The sequence below is a fragment of the Schistocerca serialis genome, chromosome 3, assembly GCF_023864345.2.
Source record: "Schistocerca serialis cubense isolate TAMUIC-IGC-003099 chromosome 3, iqSchSeri2.2, whole genome shotgun sequence".
Classification (NCBI taxonomy): Eukaryota; Metazoa; Arthropoda; class Insecta; order Orthoptera; family Acrididae; genus Schistocerca; species Schistocerca serialis.
In genome coordinates this window covers 604,377,704-604,398,837 of record NC_064640.1, presented here as the reverse complement: position 1 = coordinate 604,398,837, position 21,134 = coordinate 604,377,704, and the positions used below count along the sequence as shown (strand labels likewise).

Sequence of the window (21,134 nt, the reverse complement as noted above, 5' to 3'; positions counted from 1 at the left end):
GCAGGCCCCTTAACAAACTTCTTAAAAAAGCAAGTAAATTTCTGGGGTAGGGCCTTCCCATGAATCTGTCTTTGTGGTCTTATGAGAAGCATTAAAGCCAGCACTGGTATTGGCTCTACCGGATTTCAACATTGAATTCATTTTGCCAACTAATGCATTGGGTCTGGGGGTAGGAACAGTTCTGCTGTGGGAACAGGAAGGGGATAACAAGGTTGTCACCTACGCCTAAAGAGTGTTCAACGAGTTGGAGAAAATATATTCTTTCTATGAACTGGAGGCCCTAGCAGTTTGCTTGGTTCAGAGAAGCTTTCATAGTCTAGTGGACACCATTAGTTCATCTTGGAAACAATCAAGCCCTCAGCTGGGTGTTTGCCAGACCAAGAAAACTGATTGCACTGCCAGGTGGGCTACCAGTATTTTAACTTTTAAGTTTGAAGTCAGTAATATATTGAATATTGTGGCAGATGGGCTGAGTCAAATGTTTGAGGGGAGTGAGAAGAATCATTGAGATAATCAGCTGCTGGTAGATAGTTGTTTGAGGCCCCTGGTGACTTCAACCCTTACTCAGATTCCTCACTTATTGATTTTGTGACATTAGTGAGTTTCTGGATCAGGAAAAAAATGCCTTTTTTAAAACTTAGGAGAGGCTACAGAAATGAAAATGCATAAAACCCTACAATCTGAGAGACAAAGTGGTTGCTGTAAGGCATGCAGAAGTAGAGCTCAATATAATTGTGCCTATGGAATTGGTTCCCTTAGTCAGATACAGGCATGAATCTCCTGAGGGAGGGCATTTAGGAGAGTGAAAGATGCATGAGAAAATCAGACAGCAATTTATTCAGCCATGAATCAATAACAAGGTTTATAAGCAAATAGCAAGTTTTGAGGTGTGAGCCGTTAGTAAACCAGGACCAGGACAATAAGCAAGAGCACATATTTGGTGTCCAAGTAGTAGAAAGATACTTTCAGCAAATGTACACCGATTTTATGGGCCCAGTGGCTAGTTCGAAGGCAGAGAATAGATTTATTCTAATTTATGTGGGTGCCTTTACTCAACTTGTCTGGTTGTTACCCACCAGGGTTGTGACAAATCAAGCAGTGATCCAAAACTTACAGGGAATTTTCAGCAAGTTTGGCTCTTTGTGGTCTGTAGTGACTGATAATGCTACCACATTTACTGCACATCAATTTAAGGAATTTTGCCTTTGTATGGATGTGTGTCATAGCCACCACTTTATTATCCAAACCCATTGTATGCAGTACACATTAATACACTACTGGCCATTAAAATTGCTACACCACAAAGATGACGTGTTACAGATGCGAAATTTAACTGACAGGAAGATGATGCTGTTATATGCAAATGATTAGCTTTTCAGAGCATTCACACAAGGTTGGCGACACCTACAACGTGCTAACATGAGGAAAGTTTGCAACTGATTTCTCATACACAAACAGCAGTTGACCGGCGTTGCCTGGTGAAACGTTGTTGTGATGTCACGTGTAAGGAGGAGAAATGCGTACCATCATGTTTCTGACTTTGATAAATATCAGTCTCTTTAGTAGGCCTGTCGCACCTTCTTAGTGTTCTGCCAATTAATTGCAGTCTTTGGTTCGCTCTACCCACAACATTATCTATGTGATCATTCCAATTTAGGTTATTTGTAATTGTAATCGCTAAGTATTTAATTGAATTTACAGCCTTAAGATTTGTGTGACTTATCGCATAACCGAAATTTAGCTCATTTCTTTTAGTACTCATGTGAATAACTTCTCACTTTTCTTTATTCAAAGTCAATTGCCACTTTTCGTACCATACAGATATCTTATCTAAATCATTTTGCAATTCGTTTTGGTCACCTGACAACTTTACAAGACAGTAAATGTCAGCACCATCTGCAAACAATCTAATAAGGCTACTCAGATTGTCTCCTATGTTGTTAATACAGATCAGGAACAATAGAAAGCCTATAACACATCCTTGGGGAATGCCAGAGATTACTTCTGTTACACTCAATGACATTCCATCTATTACTACAAACTGTGACCTTTCAGACAGGGAATCACGAATCCAGTTGCACAACTGAGACAATATTCCATAGGCATGCAGTTTAGTTAGAAGACGCTTGTAAGGAATGGTGTCGAAAGCCTTCTGGAAATCTAAAATATGGAATCAATTTGACATCCCCGTTGATAACACTCATTACTTCATGAGTATAAAGAGCTAGTTGTGTTTTGCAAGAATGATATTTTTTTAGTCCGTGATGACTACGTGTCAATAAATCATTTTCTTCGAGGCACTTATGTTCGAAAACCCTACTGCAAATCGACATCAGTGATATGGGCCTGTAATTCCACGCATTACTCCTACTTCCCTTTTTGGATATTGATGTGACTTGAGCAACTTTCCATTCTTTAGATATGGAACTTTCTGTGAATGAGCGGTTGTATATAATTGCTAAATATACAGCTATTGTATTAGCATACTCTGAAAGGAATCTGACTGTTATACAATCTGGACCAGAGGCCTTGCCTTTATTAAGTGATTTAAGCTTCTTTGCTACACTATGGAAATCTACTTCTATGTTTCTCACCTTGGCAGTTGTTCTTGATTGGAATTCAGGAATATTTACTTCATCTTCTTTGGCAAAGGAGTTTCAGAAAACCGAGTTTAATAACTCTGCTTTACTGGCACCATCATCAGTGACTTCATCATTGTTATTGCACAGTGAAGGTATTGATTGTGTCTTGCCACTGGTGTGCTTTATGTATGACCAGAATCTCTTTGGGTTTTCTGCCAGATTCTGAGACAGAGTTTTCATGTGGAAATTATTAAAAGCATCTCACATTGAAGTATGCAATATATTTTAAACTTCTGCAGAATTTTGCCAATCTTGGGGATTTTGCGTTCTTTTAAATTTGGCATGCTTCTTTCGCTGCTTATGCAACAGTGATTTGACCCATTTTGTGTACCATGGGGGGGGGATCAGTACCATCATTTATTAATTTATGTGGCATATATCTCTCAATTGCCATCAATACTATCTCTTTGAAATCATTCCACATCTTTTGTACGCTTACGTGATCAGATTGGAAGGCATGGAGACTGTCTCTTAAAAAGGCATTAAGAGCATCTTTATCAGCTTTTTTAAATTGATGTACTTTGGGTTTCTTTTTGAGGACTGTAGGTGTTACGGTATTCAGCCTAGCAGCTACTGCCTTGTGGTCACTGATCCCTGTATTCATCATGATATTCCATATTTGTCCAGGATTATTTATTGCTAAGAGGTCAAGTATGCTTTCGCAACCATTTACGCTTCGAGTGGGTTCATAAACTAATTGTTTAAAATAATTTTCTGAGAAATCATCCAGTACAATTTCAGATGATGTTTTATGCCTGCCGTCAGCTTTAAACATATAATTTTTCCAGCATATCGAGGAAAGATTAAAGTCACCACCGACTATAATTGTATGAGTGAAATGAGACTCAAGTTTTCTTTGAACAGTTCAGCAACTATATCTTCTGAGTCAGGGGATTGGTAAAACAATACAATTAATAGTTAAGTCCGCTTGTCAAGTATAACCTCTACCCATACTATTTCACAGGAACTATCTACTTCAGCTTCACTACAAAGTAAACAGCAATAAATACTCCACCACCAACTGCATTTAATCTATCCTTTCTAAACACTGTCAGGTTGTTTGAAAAAATTTTATCTGAACTTATTTCCAGTTTTAGCCAGCTTTCTGTACTTATAACTATTTGAGCTTCAGTGTTTTCTAGTAGGGCTTGGAGCTCTGGTTCTTTCCCGACACAGCAACGACAATTTACAACTACAATACCGATCATTTCTACAACTACCTTACTGTGTTTTACCAGCCCCCTTTTAGACAGACACCCTTTCTGTGGTTTCCCAAGGCCCTCTAACCTAAAAAACTGCCCAGTCCATTCCACACAGCCCCCATGATCACAGTTGGTTCTGTCGACGATGCTGCAGATGGTGAGCTCCGCCTTAATCTCGCAAGCTAGACTGGCAGTCTTTACCATTTCACCACCTACAGTTGGCTGCAGCCTGTACTCTTCATGGCATCTGGAAGCACCCTTTCCACCTCCGGAATGATTCCCCCTGATATGCACATGGAATGCACACTGGCTTCCTTCTCCTCCTTGGCAGCCATGTTCCTAAGGAGCCCCATTATGTGCCTAACGTTGGAGCTCCCAACTAGCAGCAAACCCACCCTCGGTGAATACTCAGATCCTGCAGGCCAAGAAGCTTCCTCTGGAACAGGGTGGATGACTGCATCCAGCTCAGAGACTTCATAAGCCACAGATAACGCCAGAAACCTGTTCATCAAATGAACTGGGGAGGCCCTACAATCGGTCCCTCGGAAAGTCTTTTGCTGCCTGCCAGACTCTGGACTGATCTCCCACTTGACCACGGGTGAGGGATCCACCTCAGTGCCAGCAGTACCCGGGGCGGCCATAGCACTGGACTAATCGTGGGACACGTGGGACGACCCCCCACAGTGATGCCCCTTGGCAGCAGCCTCAAGCTGTGTGACGGAAGGCAACACAGCCTGGAGCTGTGAGCGAAGGGTAAACAACTCAACTCACATCTGTACACAGCAATCACAGTTCCTATCCATTACTGAAGTCGTTCCTGTTTGAAGCTTGTAAAAATATGTAATAAAAGAACAGCGTACTAGCCTTATTAGCAGCAAGAACTCGCGATGCACTCTCACTTACGGCCTAACCGACAACTTTTGGGGATTCATCAAGGATACCATGTTTGTTCCACCCTTACCGGCTTCTCCACCAGAGCTCCGAGCTAGAACCTATCTCGCAACTGAACAAGTTGTCTCTGATGTCCTGCAGCGAGTTTGCCAAGAAATTGACTTCTGATTGCTGCATAATGAATGGAAGCACACCGAATCTCTTTAGTTATAAAACAAAGCAATGTATATCGTTATAAAATGATACCAAAAACCATATGTAAGTTAAATGAAAAAATCAGCATGAATTTTCAAAGCTGTGAAGTCCTTTTTGATGCACCTGATACACACAGACAAGGCAAGAAAAACTTTTGGCTTTAATTAAGGAGCACCAATTTTATCCTGTTTAATCCATTATCAATATTCTGGAAGAAAATTGTTATTGTTCCCCTCCAGACACTGTTACCACCTAGAGCTAAATCTCATAGAACCAGTCTGGAATCTTGCACAGAATAAGATTTGTACTTGTAATCTCTCTCTCTCTCTCTCTCTCTCTCTCTCTCTCTCTCTCTCTCTCTCTCACACACACACACACACACACACACACCAGAAAAAAATGAAACTTCACTGCAGATTGGCAGATTACAACTGTGTGCCACCAACAACCCGTCCTCACAGCTCTACTTCCACCAGTACCTCATCTCCTACCTCCAAACTACACAGAAGTTTTCCTGTGTTACCAGCAACTAACACTCCTGGAAGAAAGAATAAAAAATAATAGCTGATGCTGATGCTGATGCTGTTGCTGTTATCCAACCTGGTGCAAGTTTTTCAATATAACACCACTTTGGTGACCTGCATACCAATTTTTGTAGTTTTTATATTCAAGTAGCTTTTCATTTGGCCTCACAAGACTGAGTGGAACTCCTCTCAGATCTTTTAATCAGATAAAAATTTTATGTCATTAGTAATAAACCCGAAGCTCCTAATTGCAAACAAAAAACACTAATTATTAGACTAAGTAGTCAGTTTGATCAGGCTGCTGTGACACTAGTTTCTTATACTGTGAGATTAAAGGACTATAAAGACCATGTATCACATCAAATAAGTGAGTGATGATTACTGGAGAAGAGAGACTTTGACATATGGGAAACGGAAAATATAATAAAATCAATCAGCTAAGATTTGAACAAACAGTTGGCATTATTGTCCATGACAAAAGCAGGCTGTGAACCAATAGATATGGCTGAGGTGGATAGCAACATTGACAGGTATGGTAGTTTTATGTATAATGCCAGTATATATCTTGGGCACCTAAGGTGAGATACATTGTATGTCCTGTTTTTGATATTGTTCTAAATAGGCACTCATTCTGTGGATTGTACAGACATGTAGTGAGTGACAGCAGTCCATTTTTAAGAATGCAGGATTGTGTGCTAATCTCTTCCCCCCTCCCCCTGCTTCTTGGATGTAAACTAGTGCTGCCATACTAGCCAGGTGTTCAGTTTGCTTTACAAGGTAGTACTTGGTTTACAATGGAAATCCTTTGCAATAGTTTAAGAGAACAACTGATAGCTGGTATTTGCAGTTTTCATAAGGGTTTTAATGAAATTTGTTTGTCTGTTTAATAGAACTGCCACCTAAGTGATTGTTTTTTGTGGTTTCCTGACAAACATAACAACTACACTAAAAGTGGACTGACACATGTGAAACTCCTGACATCTCTCTCAAAGAACACAATCTTATAGACAAACTCCTCTACTCCTACAATGAAGAAGTAAATAAGAGTTTAATACCTTATAACAACTAAGTTATTAAAGAAAGACCACAAATCCAGACTGGACAAGGTTAAAGCAAGGGATTACTACTGAAACTTTGAAAGGAACTACTTTGCCATTTACCTTAACCGAATTACATAAACTGTATAAAAAATTTTATCTGGATGCCAGACAGGAATCTGTATCCTCTGTCTCCATAATTTGAATCCAGTGCATTAACAATTACACAGTTTTTCATGGTAATCATCTGTTACATTCAGCATTGTATTATAAAAACTGACCAGTTCCCATTGTTGACTAATTCTGACATAAAAAACATCAATATCTGTACTAATGATAAATGACTGCCTACAATTACACACCTTTAAATTTGCAACTTGATATGACACCAACCTCATTCCTAAGCATGGTTGGACTAGTATACTTGGCTAATCTCTTATTCTATTTTTAAAACATTGTTTAAATTCATCTTTTGTGGTGCTTGACAGCACCTCCATCATTATTTTTTTTTCCCTCACCTCAGCAACATCAACATCATCAAAATGCTTTCCTTCCATGTCTCTTTTGATTCTAGGAAGGAAAAAAAAAGTCACATGGGGCGAGGTCACATAATTATTGGTGGGGGGGGGGGGGGTGGTTAGGATCAGGCGTCATACCATTTTTGGTCAAGAGCTGTCATACAGACAGGGCTGTGTGAGCAGGGGCACTGTCATGATGGAAAAACCAGACACCCAACTGCTACAAGTCAGGCCACTTCTGACGCACACTGCTACACAGTCTTTTCAAAACTTCCAAGTAGAAAGCATTAATGCATATCCGAAGGAACACTGTATCTTGCTTCTGAACAACAAAGGCAGTGCAATGTCATGTCAATAAGAGATTGCCAACTCATTAAGCTTTTTAAGACACCAAAGTACATTTAAAGAAAACTAATTTTTGCATAGTTTTATATGAGAGTGTACACAATTAGAAGAGCAACACAAGAACTGCAGATCATTTTGGACAAATGAGATTTTGGAACTAGCTCAATATTTTAGACAATAAAGCATATTGTCTCAACATCTAAAAACTTGTCATATAATATTTTGTTCAGAACTTACTCTGCCTTCGAAGTCTAGACAGGAAAGCTCCTGCTGGAACAGCAAACTGTTCCACTGGAATCAGAAAATCATATTTTGGAACTAGGAAGCAAAAGGTTACATCTAAAATTTGATTCAGATAATGTGTTATTTCAAGACTTCAAACTACTTCTGAAACAAATCTCTTGAGATCTTACCGGCTTGAACTAAAGCGTTTGAATTGGCCAGTACTGCTAACAGTCCTTCAATTGCTACAGACAGACAAAAAAAAAAAAAAAAAAAAACAGAAAAATTATTTTTGTAAACTAGTAAACATAATGTAAAATATGTGACTGCATGCATGATAGTACTAGAAACTACACCAGTTATAAAAAAACTAAGTACTGCTTACCATTCTTTACTAAAGTCATGCTGTCTCCTTCAGCTGTTACTTCCTGGGATCCTACAATCAGAAACGCATCTTCTGAAACTAGCAGAGGTAGTGTGGAACAACAAATTGCACACAAGGAAATGTGTTATTTCTAGACTCAAACCATTTACAGGAGTAAATTATAGATCAGTCTTGCCTAATTTTATCCATTCTGCTCTACATTACCAAAGTTTTCAACCTACTGCCCATAGTCTAACTTCATAATATATCAAGCCGCCAACAATTTCTTTCTTTATCTCCCTACCATACCTACACCATTTGCATATGGCCCCCTGCCACTCATATTTTATGCCAACTACCTATATATTAACATCCATATATCCACAATTTTGCAACCATCAAATACTACCTTCAACATTTCACTATTTCAATTATATCTTAATGCTGCAGCATTGAAATTCTCTCTATATAGTACATTACTGCACTTGTACTTAGATGAGCTGTTGTGTTTCATTTATAAGTCAGAACTTGATACATTAGACTTACTTTGTTTTCACTTTCATGGTCATTCTACTTGCAGACTACCCTCTCTCCACATACAGAGTAACTACAGTTTACATGCTCATAATCACACGAATTACCTTAACAAAGCCCGGCCCTGCACATTGTACATTTGACAGAGAATTTTTTCCTTCCAAGCAGCAGACACAAACATTACTAAGTTTATATTTACTCATGGACACAGGAAAATATGGCTTTTTACACTGACAAACAAAAATGGAATTTTTACGAATTTTTTTGCTTGGCAAAAAATCGACCACAATCTATTCAGGTCACATACATTACCTGAATATTTTGTGGTTGATTTTTCAACCACAATCTTTAGACTCCTATATTTAACTCATATATTAATAAAAAGTCATCTCTTGAAGGAGGTAAACAATTTTATTCCTGGGCTTGACATTGAAACTTTGAACAAAATTCACATTTTCAAAACAATTTTTCTGTTGAAAATAAAAATTTTACCTTCTAACTAAATTGTGTAAGTATATCCACATTTCAAAATTATTTTGATAACCAAGCAAAGTGCATCCAATAACACTCAATCATTTCATACCGAAAATGGTGCAAAGCATTGCTTCCATAGTGCTACCTTGCAGGAACAACAATTAAGAGAACTTCTTTTCAGTTTTACTCATTTACTGCACATTGTGCACCTCCTTGAAGTACCTTTCACAGGCGTGTGTACTGCAGTAGTAGGAGACAAGCTTACCTTGGAAATGATGTGTGATTTATTCTCACTAATAACGACTTTTGGGTGAGGTATAGTTGCAGTCTTAGATTTGGAACAAAAACTACCAATTAGATCATTTGTCAGTATGCTCCAGAAGGTTAAATGTGACTGCTAGTTTCTTTGTATGGAGCATAGGCATTCACTATTGCTCCATCTGTAAAGTAATAAAAATTTTCATCCAGCCACACCTAGACTTCCATGCTACATTGTAGGATGTATGATGCTGGTCAAATCTATCTACACCACCCACATAGCAGTTGTGATCAGCAATGGCTTGAGGGCAAGGGATCATTTTCTCCCTCCCCTTCTTGTCACAACATGTAACAAATGCTTTCTCTGTAGGATTGTGCATACCGCTTGCAACAATGACTGACTTAGTACCCCTGTCTTTCCATTTTGTTAGAAACACGTCTCCTGACATAGCGAAGTCAGATTCCACCATACTGAGTTCTTTATTGGTTGAAAGAATTCCATTTGGGAAATACCTCCTCAAAGATAAAATAATCCCACATCCAAATATACCTTTCTGCAACAATTTAGATAGGAGAGGGAAGCTGGACAAAACACGATCGTAAAACAAACAGTGTCGATAATGTTGGAACGATGATGAAAGTGACATTACAACTTTCTCTCGCAGGGTATATTACATTTATCAGTCTTTCCTTCATAAATCTGAAGGTTCAGCATGTATCCTTTTACAGAGCAGCAATAGCAGAAACTTTGTAGCCACACTTTATTGCTTTGAGTGGCATGTACTGCTTTAGAGGCGTCCTGCCTTTGAATGCTATCATACTTTCATCTACTGAAAGGAATCTACTTGGACTGAAAGATGCTCTGAAAACTTCATTCACATGATTCAAAAGTGGTCTTACTTTATAAAGTTTGTCATAGCCTGGAGGACCTTTACTGGGCATCTTTTCATTGTCATTCAGATGCAAATAACAAACAATTTTGAGAAATCATTTGAGTGACATTATATTTACAATTCTTGGTACCTGAAAGTTGGGGTCAGTTGACCAATACTGGTGAATGCTCAGAAGAGAATGGAATCCCGTTATAATTGGTATACCATTAATAGCTTTCAGTTCCTCTAGTTCAGATTGAGAGCTGCTCTTTCACTGAATTTTCTTGGTGCAACTCCACATTTTTTGAAATAATGTTGCCACCGTGTTATTGCTGTGCCGTAAGTCTCTGAGTCACTATCTGAATGAATATCAGAATGTGGAGGCTGAGTAATAACTGCAGGATCTTCACGTTCATCACAGGTACTGTCACTGAAGTCTAATTCCTCTGTCGAACTGCCACCCTACACGGGATGAACTGTATCATGGAGGCACTGACTGACCCTGGGTTCAGGATGAATCCATGAATCTTCTGCATCTGTATCACCCCAATACTCAGAATCATCCAAAGAAATGTCAGAACATGAATATTCAAGAATTTCCAGTATCTCTGCTTCGTTCAGTCTTTGTCTAGCCATTTCACTACAAAAGAAATTACACTAATGTACCCATTATTGACCACAAAGAAACTAATGACCATAAAAAAACATTGAACGCTCATATAGTACATAGTACAAGCAGCTATGACAGATATTTCATAAATAAGAATTACTTCAAAGCAAATCATCTTAACGCCAAGCACAAGAAAATGTAGGATGTCCCACTCTATACTGCAGCATGCCAAATGTGCATACAACTTGAAAATAACATCTCGGCAGAAAAGTTACTGGCTGCATGTCAAGCTCTGAAAACTTCATTCACATGATTCAAAAGTGGTCTTACTTTATAAAGTTTGTCATAGCCTGGAGGACCTTTACTGGGCATCTTTTCATTGTCATTCAGATGCAAATAACAAACAATTTTGAGAAATCATTTGAGTGACATTATATTTACAATTCTTGGTACCTGAAAGTTGGGGTCAGTTGACCAATACTGGTGAATGCTCAGAAGAGAATGGAATCCCGTTATAATTGGTATACCATTAATAGCTTTCAGTTCCTCTAGTTCAGATTGAGAGCTGCTCTTTCACTGAATTTTCTTGGTGCAACTCCACATTTTTTGAAATAATGTTGCCACCGTGTTATTGCTGTGCCGTAAGTCTCTGAGTCACTATCTGAATGAATATCAGAATGTGGAGGCTGAGTAATAACTGCAGGATCTTCACGTTCATCACAGGTACTGTCACTGAAGTCTAATTCCTCTGTCGAACTGCCACCCTACACGGGATGAACTGTATCATGGAGGCACTGACTGACCCTGGGTTCAGGATGAATCCATGAATCTTCTGCATCTGTATCACCCCAATACTCAGAATCATCCAAAGAAATGTCAGAACATGAATATTCAAGAATTTCCAGTATCTCTGCTTCGTTCAGTCTTTGTCTAGCCATTTCACTACAAAAGAAATTACACTAATGTACCCATTATTGACCACAAAGAAACTAATGACCATAAAAAAACATTGAACGCTCATATAGTACATAGTACAAGCAGCTATGACAGATATTTCATAAATAAGAATTACTTCAAAGCAAATCATCTTAACGCCAAGCACAAGAAAATGTAGGATGTCCCACTCTATACTGCAGCATGCCAAATGTGCATACAACTTGAAAATAACATCTCGGCAGAAAAGTTACTGGCTGCATGTCAAGCTCTGAAAACTTCATTCACATGATTCAAAAGTGGTCTTACTTTATAAAGTTTGTCATAGCCTGGAGGACCTTTACTGGGCATCTTTTCATTGTCATTCAGATGCAAATAACAAACAATTTTGAGAAATCATTTGAGTGACATTATATTTACAATTCTTGGTACCTGAAAGTTGGGGTCAGTTGACCAATACTGGTGAATGCTCAGAAGAGAATGGAATCCCGTTATAATTGGTATACCATTAATAGCTTTCAGTTCCTCTAGTTCAGATTGAGAGCTGCTCTTTCACTGAATTTTCTTGGTGCAACTCCACATTTTTTGAAATAATGTTGCCACCGTGTTATTGCTGTGCCGTAAGTCTCTGAGTCACTATCTGAATGAATATCAGAATGTGGAGGCTGAGTAATAACTGCAGGATCTTCACGTTCATCACAGGTACTGTCACTGAAGTCTAATTCCTCTGTCGAACTGCCACCCTACACGGGATGAACTGTATCATGGAGGCACTGACTGACCCTGGGTTCAGGATGAATCCATGAATCTTCTGCATCTGTATCACCCCAATACTCAGAATCATCCAAAGAAATGTCAGAACATGAATATTCAAGAATTTCCAGTATCTCTGCTTCGTTCAGTCTTTGTCTAGCCATTTCACTACAAAAGAAATTACACTAATGTACCCATTATTGACCACAAAGAAACTAATGACCATAAAAAAACATTGAACGCTCATATAGTACATAGTACAAGCAGCTATGACAGATATTTCATAAATAAGAATTACTTCAAAGCAAATCATCTTAACGCCAAGCACAAGAAAATGTAGGATGTCCCACTCTATACTGCAGCATGCCAAATGTGCATACAACTTGAAAATAACATCTCGGCAGAAAAGTTACTGGCTGCATGTCAAGTTCTGTGATGTTCTTTCAACATTTCTCTTACCAAAAAGCATGCATGAGAATGATGACCACACCTTCCTGGGTCACAGTTTACAAAACCAGACAGCCCTGTATTTTGGCAGAATAGCAGAAATGAAGAGCTTGCTGAACAGTGTAATTGCAAAACGTTTATTTCAAGACTACTAACTTTCGATATCAAGACACTATTGACACTTTTCCAAAGATAAAACTTCAGAGAAGGAGAAAATGGGTAAAATTTATGTAACAACAACAATACACTTGCCTGCAAAGCAACAAAGGTAATAAATGCCTTTGATGCAGTTGGCAACATTCTGTGCTTGATTTTTCAACCACAATGACAATGTCCCCCTCCCATCTGTAGAGAATTTAGTGAACTATGCTGTGGCCACTTTTCCAACCACAAAACATTCTCACTGATGTGCTGGAGCCATAACGACTACATCACAACGTAAATCAATGAGAAAATGTGCCCTATGTGATGTGGTCAAAAAATCGACCAGAAACCTATAAAGGGTCAAACTGTATATACAATTCAGGTTGTACAGTAATAAGAGCTAATAGACGAAGGTGTTGAAAAGATTTTCTTCCTTTACAATGGCTGCTTGACAATTTTCTGAAGGTTTACATAAAATGGAGATACATCATATGGGTGGTGCACACCATATTTTCAATATGAGCTCACTTACCAAAAATCATAATTTTTTGTATTAGCAAGGAAATCAAACACATGCTTGCATGGAACAGCCAATGTCAAATGACAACCATCAATAAATCTTATTTGAAACCAGAAATAGATTAATGAAACTAAGCTTTCCTAAAATGTGAGACCAATTGTGCCCCTCTAGTATTATATTTTTGAATGTTATTGTTTTCAAACTGCAATTGACTGCTCACAACAAACTATGTAAGACCTGCCAGGTCACTAATATAAAACATTAACCCTTCTGCTGCTATAGGTGTTCTTCTGCATTCTGTGCTGAGTGTGCTTTTTTGTTGCTATATGCTTGTCAAATGCTGCTGCCTGTGCTGAGAACCAGTGTTCCAGCCATTATGAAATACTTATCATCCAATTTTAAGAAAACTATTTGGTGAAAAATCTGATTTTTGCACATCTTACTGTCTGATATCTTCCCTCAATATAGGGTTCAATTTCTTTTTATTGTTTGTCACAGTTATTGGGCCGCATCAAACCCAATAAAACATTGCTCAAATTTTAAAGAGTTTGCAGAGGTAAAAACACATTGTATGAACTTCGTTGTACTTGAAATGTACATAAGATTTCGAAATTTTATTTAAAACTGAGAGCAGAACAAAATCTAATTTTGTTCTCAAGCAATTGGATATTTTAATTGGTGAACTGTTGAGCATGGGAAGCTCATTTCCATCCCTCCACATCGAAAATCATGCTATCGTAACAGTCACCATATTTCGCAAATGCTTCAAATTATCAAAACGAGGATTTTTGGAAATTATAACTTGCAAACAGGAACATATGTCATATGATAAATACACTAAACTTCTGTGTCTACCAAGATAGGGAATTAATCCATCCACAGCAGTTAGAAGTTGGCAAAAGAGGATGCATAAATACATAGATCATGCTTAAGGAAAACCTGGAGGCCACATTTTAAACATGTTCTCACCATCTAGTGAGTGGCAAAACATAACGAGTTAACTCAACCACAGCAGTCAAAGGGTTAACAGCAACACTTCCTTGATGCTTGCCTAAAGTTACTTTACATCTGTTGACCCTCCAGCCAAGATAACATACTGAATTCTACCTACCAAGAAATCCTCAATCCACTCACAAACTTTGTTTGATAATCCATGTGATCACACTTTTTTAAATAAGCATTAATGTGGTGTAGGTCAAATACTTTTGAGAAGTCAAGAAATTCTTTTCTATCTGACTACCTTGATATGTCCTTTAGATGTTGCCCTTTTGACAGCCTAATGGGTTGAATTTAGCAATCTACAATCCATAAGTCTGCACTTTATTTTCCACATGTTATGCAATAGTAACAGATTCTCTTGAAATTTCCTTACAGAGACTGACAGCATGGAGGGTATATCCTATCACTTACTCTTCTATTGGGGACATAGGTATCTGGTGACTGGTCAACTGTTGTTCTAAAGTGCAGCCATGGTTTCTCCACATGCTCCCACCCAGTACTAATGGTTTCAAGTCCCTCCTCTATGTACGACACTACTACCTCTTTGTTAATTTACAGAACATGTAGATTTTTCTACTTGTTTACATTGCTCTTTGCATTTTGGTACTCACTATTCCTACAACTGCCTAACAGTCACTGATACCAGTTTCCATACTGACATCCTCAGAGAAGTCAGTTCTATTTTCTGCAATTAGATTTACTCTATTTCTGTCATGAGTGGGCTTCTGAAAAATTCATTCTACACTGCAGGGAAAAAATAGGCTACACACTCAAGGACTGTGTTCAGTGGCACCAGGGAATAATAAGTGGATACTGAGGGGTTGTACTGTTCGTGATTCATATCATGGTCATCAGCAATTAGAAGATCAATTTGTATACCCTCTGTGATGACTCTGCAGGCAGAAATTGTGCTGAGTTTAGGGGTGAACCAAGTTTGCAGCATTCATTTAGGGTACAATCATGCCCCACCAACAAGTACATACTCTCACTGAACAGCTTTTCATTTGAACAGTATTGCATTATGGGCCTATGGAAAGCTGGACAGATGTATCAACAGATGGCTGCAAATGTTGGGCACAACATATTGGTGGTGTGTTGCTGCTTTCAGAAGTGGTCTGCCGAGCATTCCCACATCTGCAGATCAGGTTCTGAATGTCCACATTGTGTAGGCACACATCAAGATCGATGCAGTGTACAAGCAGTGGTGGCCAATCGAACATCATCCAGGGATGAAATCCAAAAACATGTTGCCCATGCTGCATCATCAGGGACTGTTAGAAATCATCCACTTGCAGCAGGATTACGATCACGAGTGCCTCTGGCCAGGCAAGCAGGCTATTCTGGTGAAAGAGTTAAAACGGAAATTGGAATGGTGCTTCAGTGATGAGAGTAGGTTTGTATGTATGGAAGTGTTAGACATACACATATATGGTATAGACCTGTGTGTTGCCTATTCCATAGTGCATTTGCCCATGACACAGAGGTACCATCACAGACTTCATGGTGTGGGGAACCATCAGTTCCAAGTTGCAGTCACATTTTTTGTTTCAGCAGGGTAAAGTAATCAGTGCCTGCTACAAAGTGCAGCCTGTTATCACCATGCTACTGCCACTTCTTCAAAAGGAAGGTGATGTGCTTTTTCAGTAGGACAATGCACACCTACATATGACTACCCTGGCCAGCAAGATCACCAGATCTCTCACTGATTTAACATGTATGGGATACGATGAAAAGGGAACTTACTCATTCTCCAGGGCCTGCAACAATCATTGCCAAATTGCAAGAAAAAGTACAAGATGTTTGGGATAATCTATCACAGGATGATCATTTGCATGGGAGATTACACTCCTGCATTGCTGCCAGAGAGGTATACACTGTATTGATGTTACTGTTTGGGCATTCTTTACTGTGAAGTGTGTCTCATATGTGCTGAATTTCTTAACATATACTTCTACAATGATGAACTACCTATCTCCTCAATTGTTAGTAAAATGACCTTTTCATTGAGGGGGTGCATTTATTTTTTTCCTGTAGTGTATGTAGTTCTGGAGAAAGAATGTAGTATTACTGCAGAGAATGTTGTCATGTGGAGAGTGGAATGGTGCTCAGCTGTCCTCAGTAATGAGAGTAGGTCCGTCTGTACTGGAGTGTTTGACATACAGATGTATGGCATAGACCTGTGAGCTGCCTACTCCAAAAACCGCAATTATGCAAAACAACTGTCACGATTGAACTCTCCCATGATGACAGTACGATTGGGAAATATGTACTTGCAAGTTGAGTTTTTCTCTAAGGTTTTCAGTTATCCCTAGAGTTGAGTATGGTGGTCAATAGAAGGGTCCAAGTATATACTGATGCCCTTGCTTGATACTATCTTTGGCCAAACACTCTGACATGTAGCTTTAATTGGATTCAAGTTTCTTATCTACTGCAACAAATACACCACCTACATTTCCCTTTAGTGCAACCTCCAATACACACTTACATTTACACTAAAAGAACCAATTTCAGGTTTTAGCCAACTTTATGTACCTATGATTATGTGAGCTCCACTACTTTTAGAAGTGTTATAAGCTCTTGGCACTTTGTAGTGAATTCTTCAGCAGTTGATCATTGGTAATTTAATAGTTTCACTTGTGGGTGACATTATTATACTTCAAGAGTCTCCTAGCTATTATTCTCTGGACTGGATGAAGGGATGTTTGACCTAAAAAATCATTACATGCATGACACATGGTGTCTGTTGTTCATTAACTCATTCACATATTACGATGGGTACAGGCGTCATAGCAGTTCCATGTACTGCAATACAATGACAGCTACACCATGCTGTAGATGCAACATCTGACTCTTCTGTAGCTTACTTTTCTGTAATAGTTCTGCACCCACAATGCTAGATGGCACTAGAGGTATGTTTTTGAAATTGAGGCATTAATTCGAGCCTACATGTATTTAGTCTGTGATCTGTGTGCCACCTGAATGGCAACATGCTGGACCCCAACAAAGCAGAAACTGTGAGAATTTGGTGTTTTTGGGAAGAAATTGATTTTTAGTGATTCAAGTAGTGATACAGACTATGCCACTGCAAGCAATACATAATATAGTGAGAAAAATGGTAACATTTTGGACAACTGGGAAACCATTGCAGTGACACTAGAAACATGTGCCAATGTGACAACAAAACATGCTATGGACTTTTCAAAAGCAATTCACTGGGGCTGGGACAATGTAGTTAGTCATCTAAAATTAATGTTTGCTCCGTGACACCCAAAATGGAAGCAACGGTTCTATGGCATCTAGGACAAAATTCTACAGAAATTCAAGTCTCTAATGGATTGTTAACAAAGGAATTTCTAACAACAGTCATAATTTTGTTGGAAGAGAAACAAACTCTTACGTACTGAAAACAGTGGCTACCAATTCAAGTAGCGACAAAAAATGTTGGTTTCCTGTAACAGTTGATGAATTAGAGGCACATTTTGCTCTCTGCATCCTCATTTTGCTAACACCAAAATCATTTAAAAATGACACCTGGTCAAAAAGAAAAATTATTGAGACTCCAATCTTTGCTAAAACAATGTTGCTGAGAAGATTCAAGGCGATCTCTAGATATTTGCACTTTCCTACTAACTTGCCAAAAACGCACACAATAAACTGAGGAAAGTTCACCACTGCTATACAATTCAGAGGTGTGTGTGTGTGCATCAAAGAGAGCCAGATGAAGATAAATAAAGTACATTCTACAGAGGTTATGTACTATTATAATCTAAAGACATATACTGGAAAGAAGCGAGAAAATGGTGGCATGACTGTGAAATTTCCAACAAGTGAAAGTATTGTGCTCAAATTGTGAAATTGGGGAATGGAGAACTACTGATATTGACAACTGGTACAACTTTCTCAGCTTACTCAGGGAACTGCTAGACAGGATCACTCATGCTGCCAGAACTGTCTACATCTACATCCATACTCCGCAAGCCACCTGACGGTGTGTGGTGGAGGGTACCTTGAGTACCTCTATCGGTTCTCTGTCATCAACAAGCAAAAGTATGTCATGCATCTTCGGTGGAACTAACCTGAGGAAGAGGGAACTAACATATGCATCATCAAACAATATTCTTGCAATGAAATGGGCTGATGAAAAAATGTTGACTCCTTGTCAACTTTTCATGACAGATGATTTTGGATGAAGGACACTCAGCATCATGGGCATCACCACACTGACGAAAAGTCATCATGCGGTTCACATGGTGGTGGGAGCAGGAAGGAGGGGCATGGGAACCAGATTGTCCCCACATGTGGAGTAGTTTATAATGCATTACAGTCTGCCTACCTTCCTCAGTAATTTAGAGATGAGGCCCAACAGTTCACAAAATTTCAGAACCTATGTAACATTGGTGTCAGTGTCAGTGAGGATGGTGGGCACATCTCCAGCCAAACCGAAGACTGCCCTAATGTCAGTATGGAAGACACATGTAGACAAAATATGCTGAACTAAAAGTAGCACACCACAAATCTCAAAGAGTGGTTGATCCTCCTTCAGGAGGAGGAAACTGTGGGATAAAAGGCTATGTCATATGTGCAGTCTGGTGAGCAGCACTTCCTGTCATCAGTGAGGTTGGCATGTAGTCCACCATGGCTGTGTGGTCAATTTGAGTGATCAGTTTGTTTTCCACCACCTCCAACTATTCAGTTTCATAATGATGCACGATTTGTCTGTCAGATAATGAAATTATGGCATGCAAGGGGATGGCACATCTACATAAAACACCATCTTACATGTTTCTTTGAGTGCTTTGTCGGCTATGTCATTTCACTATATCCTGATGTGTCCAGGTACCCAGAAAAACATTACCACTTTGCCTCAGTGTTGTATCTGCTTTAAGGAGTCATGGATGAGCTGAATGAACTGGTGTAACTAGTGCACCAAATGAATCAGAATACAGTAGATGAGAAACTTTGTTCTGTGAGGCCTGTGAAATAGTTCCAGGAGGCACACTTGGAAAATCGTTTCAAGGAAAACAGTTTAACAACAGAGGACGTTCCCTTGCTGGGAGCCATCTGTATAAACAACAATAAAACTATGGTAAACACTAAAAATTGGAAAAAAACGTGTCATAAAAACATACTCTGGGGTACAAGTTTCCTTGTACAGTGTCAAGCTTAAAATCACTTTGGGCAACTAAAGACGCCAAGGCAGCAATTTGTTCCATCTCTGGCTGTGTATTCAGTGGCCTCATATATCCAGATCCTTGAGACAGTTATTAGCATGTATCCTGATTTATTTGGTCACATGGGACCAATTCCTGAAGAGCTGCTTAAAGCTTGGGTGGACCACCAAACTAAATGTCAATGACTGATGCAACACTGCGATTATCAGTGGCTGTCGAGTCTGGAAGAGGTGCTGCAGAATCCAGAGTAGTGTTTCACCAGCCTCTTCACACAGACTCTGAACTGCACTGTGATGTGCGCCAGTGGATAAGGCCTCATGGGGGACAACATCTAACATTTTGGGGTAGAAAACACAGGCTAATCCATAAACCATGTTGCTGAAATCCAACCATGATCTGGCAAATGCCCTGTTAAACTGCAAGAGGCAGGATCTGTTATCTTACATATTTCCACGGAGGCATTTCAAAATATCAACGATTTGAAGCCCTTTGTATGCAGGTCTTTCAGATGTGAGAGCCAGGTTAATTTCAAGACAAATAGAAGGTCCAAAAAGCACACAGTGTCTTTAACATGTAAAATATTGTCCCCATTGTGAGCTCAGATTAGTTAATACTTCAATGTGTATGGTTAAAATTAATGTGCCTAGTGTTCTATGGTGAGAACCTAAAACCAGTTTTAATGGTCCATGTTTCCAGCCTCCTCACAATCTGCTGAAGTTGCTTTATAATGGTCACAGTAAGGTGGAAGATTGTGAAGACATTCACAAACAAACACCATTTAAAAGGCCTCCTAACTGCAGAGGAGATCCCATCCTAGTCAGTAGATGAATCCTCACTGGAAGGTGATCACTGCAATGCAAATCTGTGGCCACTTCCCTCTAAAATGAGTCTGCAATTTCTGGGATGCAAAAACAATGGTCAACAGCTGTAGATGACCCTGTAGCTGTAGTACAGTGTGTCAAATAACCGAAGTTCAAAAGGCACATAACCCCAAAATGGATAAAGTACTCGATAATTTGATCCCTGGAGCAAGTGGTAGCCAAGCCCCGCACCACACTGTGTGCACTGAAGTTAACCATGAGGAGGAATGCGTGTGGGAGTGGCCAGAAGAGCTCTGTCAGTGGATCTGCATCCAATGAATCATGAGGTGGAAGATGTAAAAACCATACTGTGATTTTAATCAATGTGGTAACCTCTACTGCAGCAACTTGTACGGCCACTGTAAGATGGGCAGGAGTCAAGTGGCATCTGTCATCAACAAAGACAGGCAGCCCAGCCTTAGCCCTCATCTCAAGTAAGATTATACTCCTTTAATTCAGGTTCATCAGTGACTTCTAAATGAATTTCTCGCAAGCAGATGCAAAATGGTCTCTCCTGAGCCAAGAACTGTAATTCTTTCAAATGGATGTAGAAAAAGCATCTAAGACCAAACTGTTTTATCGATTACAACCAAAGAACGGGTGGAGTTGACATGCATGA

The 21,134-nt window shown here is 39.2% G+C and overlaps 1 protein-coding gene across 2 annotated transcripts in view; it reads right to left on the bottom strand.

Moving 5' to 3' along the window:
- Window positions 1-21,134, bottom strand: part of LOC126469543 (uncharacterized) — a 92,079-nt gene that overhangs the window by 23,113 nt on the left and 47,832 nt on the right. For both annotated transcript variants that reach the window (XM_050096662.1, XM_050096661.1), the window contains 3 exons: window positions 7,962-8,012; window positions 7,768-7,821; window positions 7,592-7,645 (listed from right to left, as the gene is read on the bottom strand). In XM_050096662.1, coding sequence (XP_049952619.1) covers window positions 7,592-7,645; window positions 7,768-7,821; window positions 7,962-8,012 — 159 coding nt within the window. The remainder of the gene's footprint in view (window positions 1-7,591; window positions 7,646-7,767; window positions 7,822-7,961; window positions 8,013-21,134) is intronic.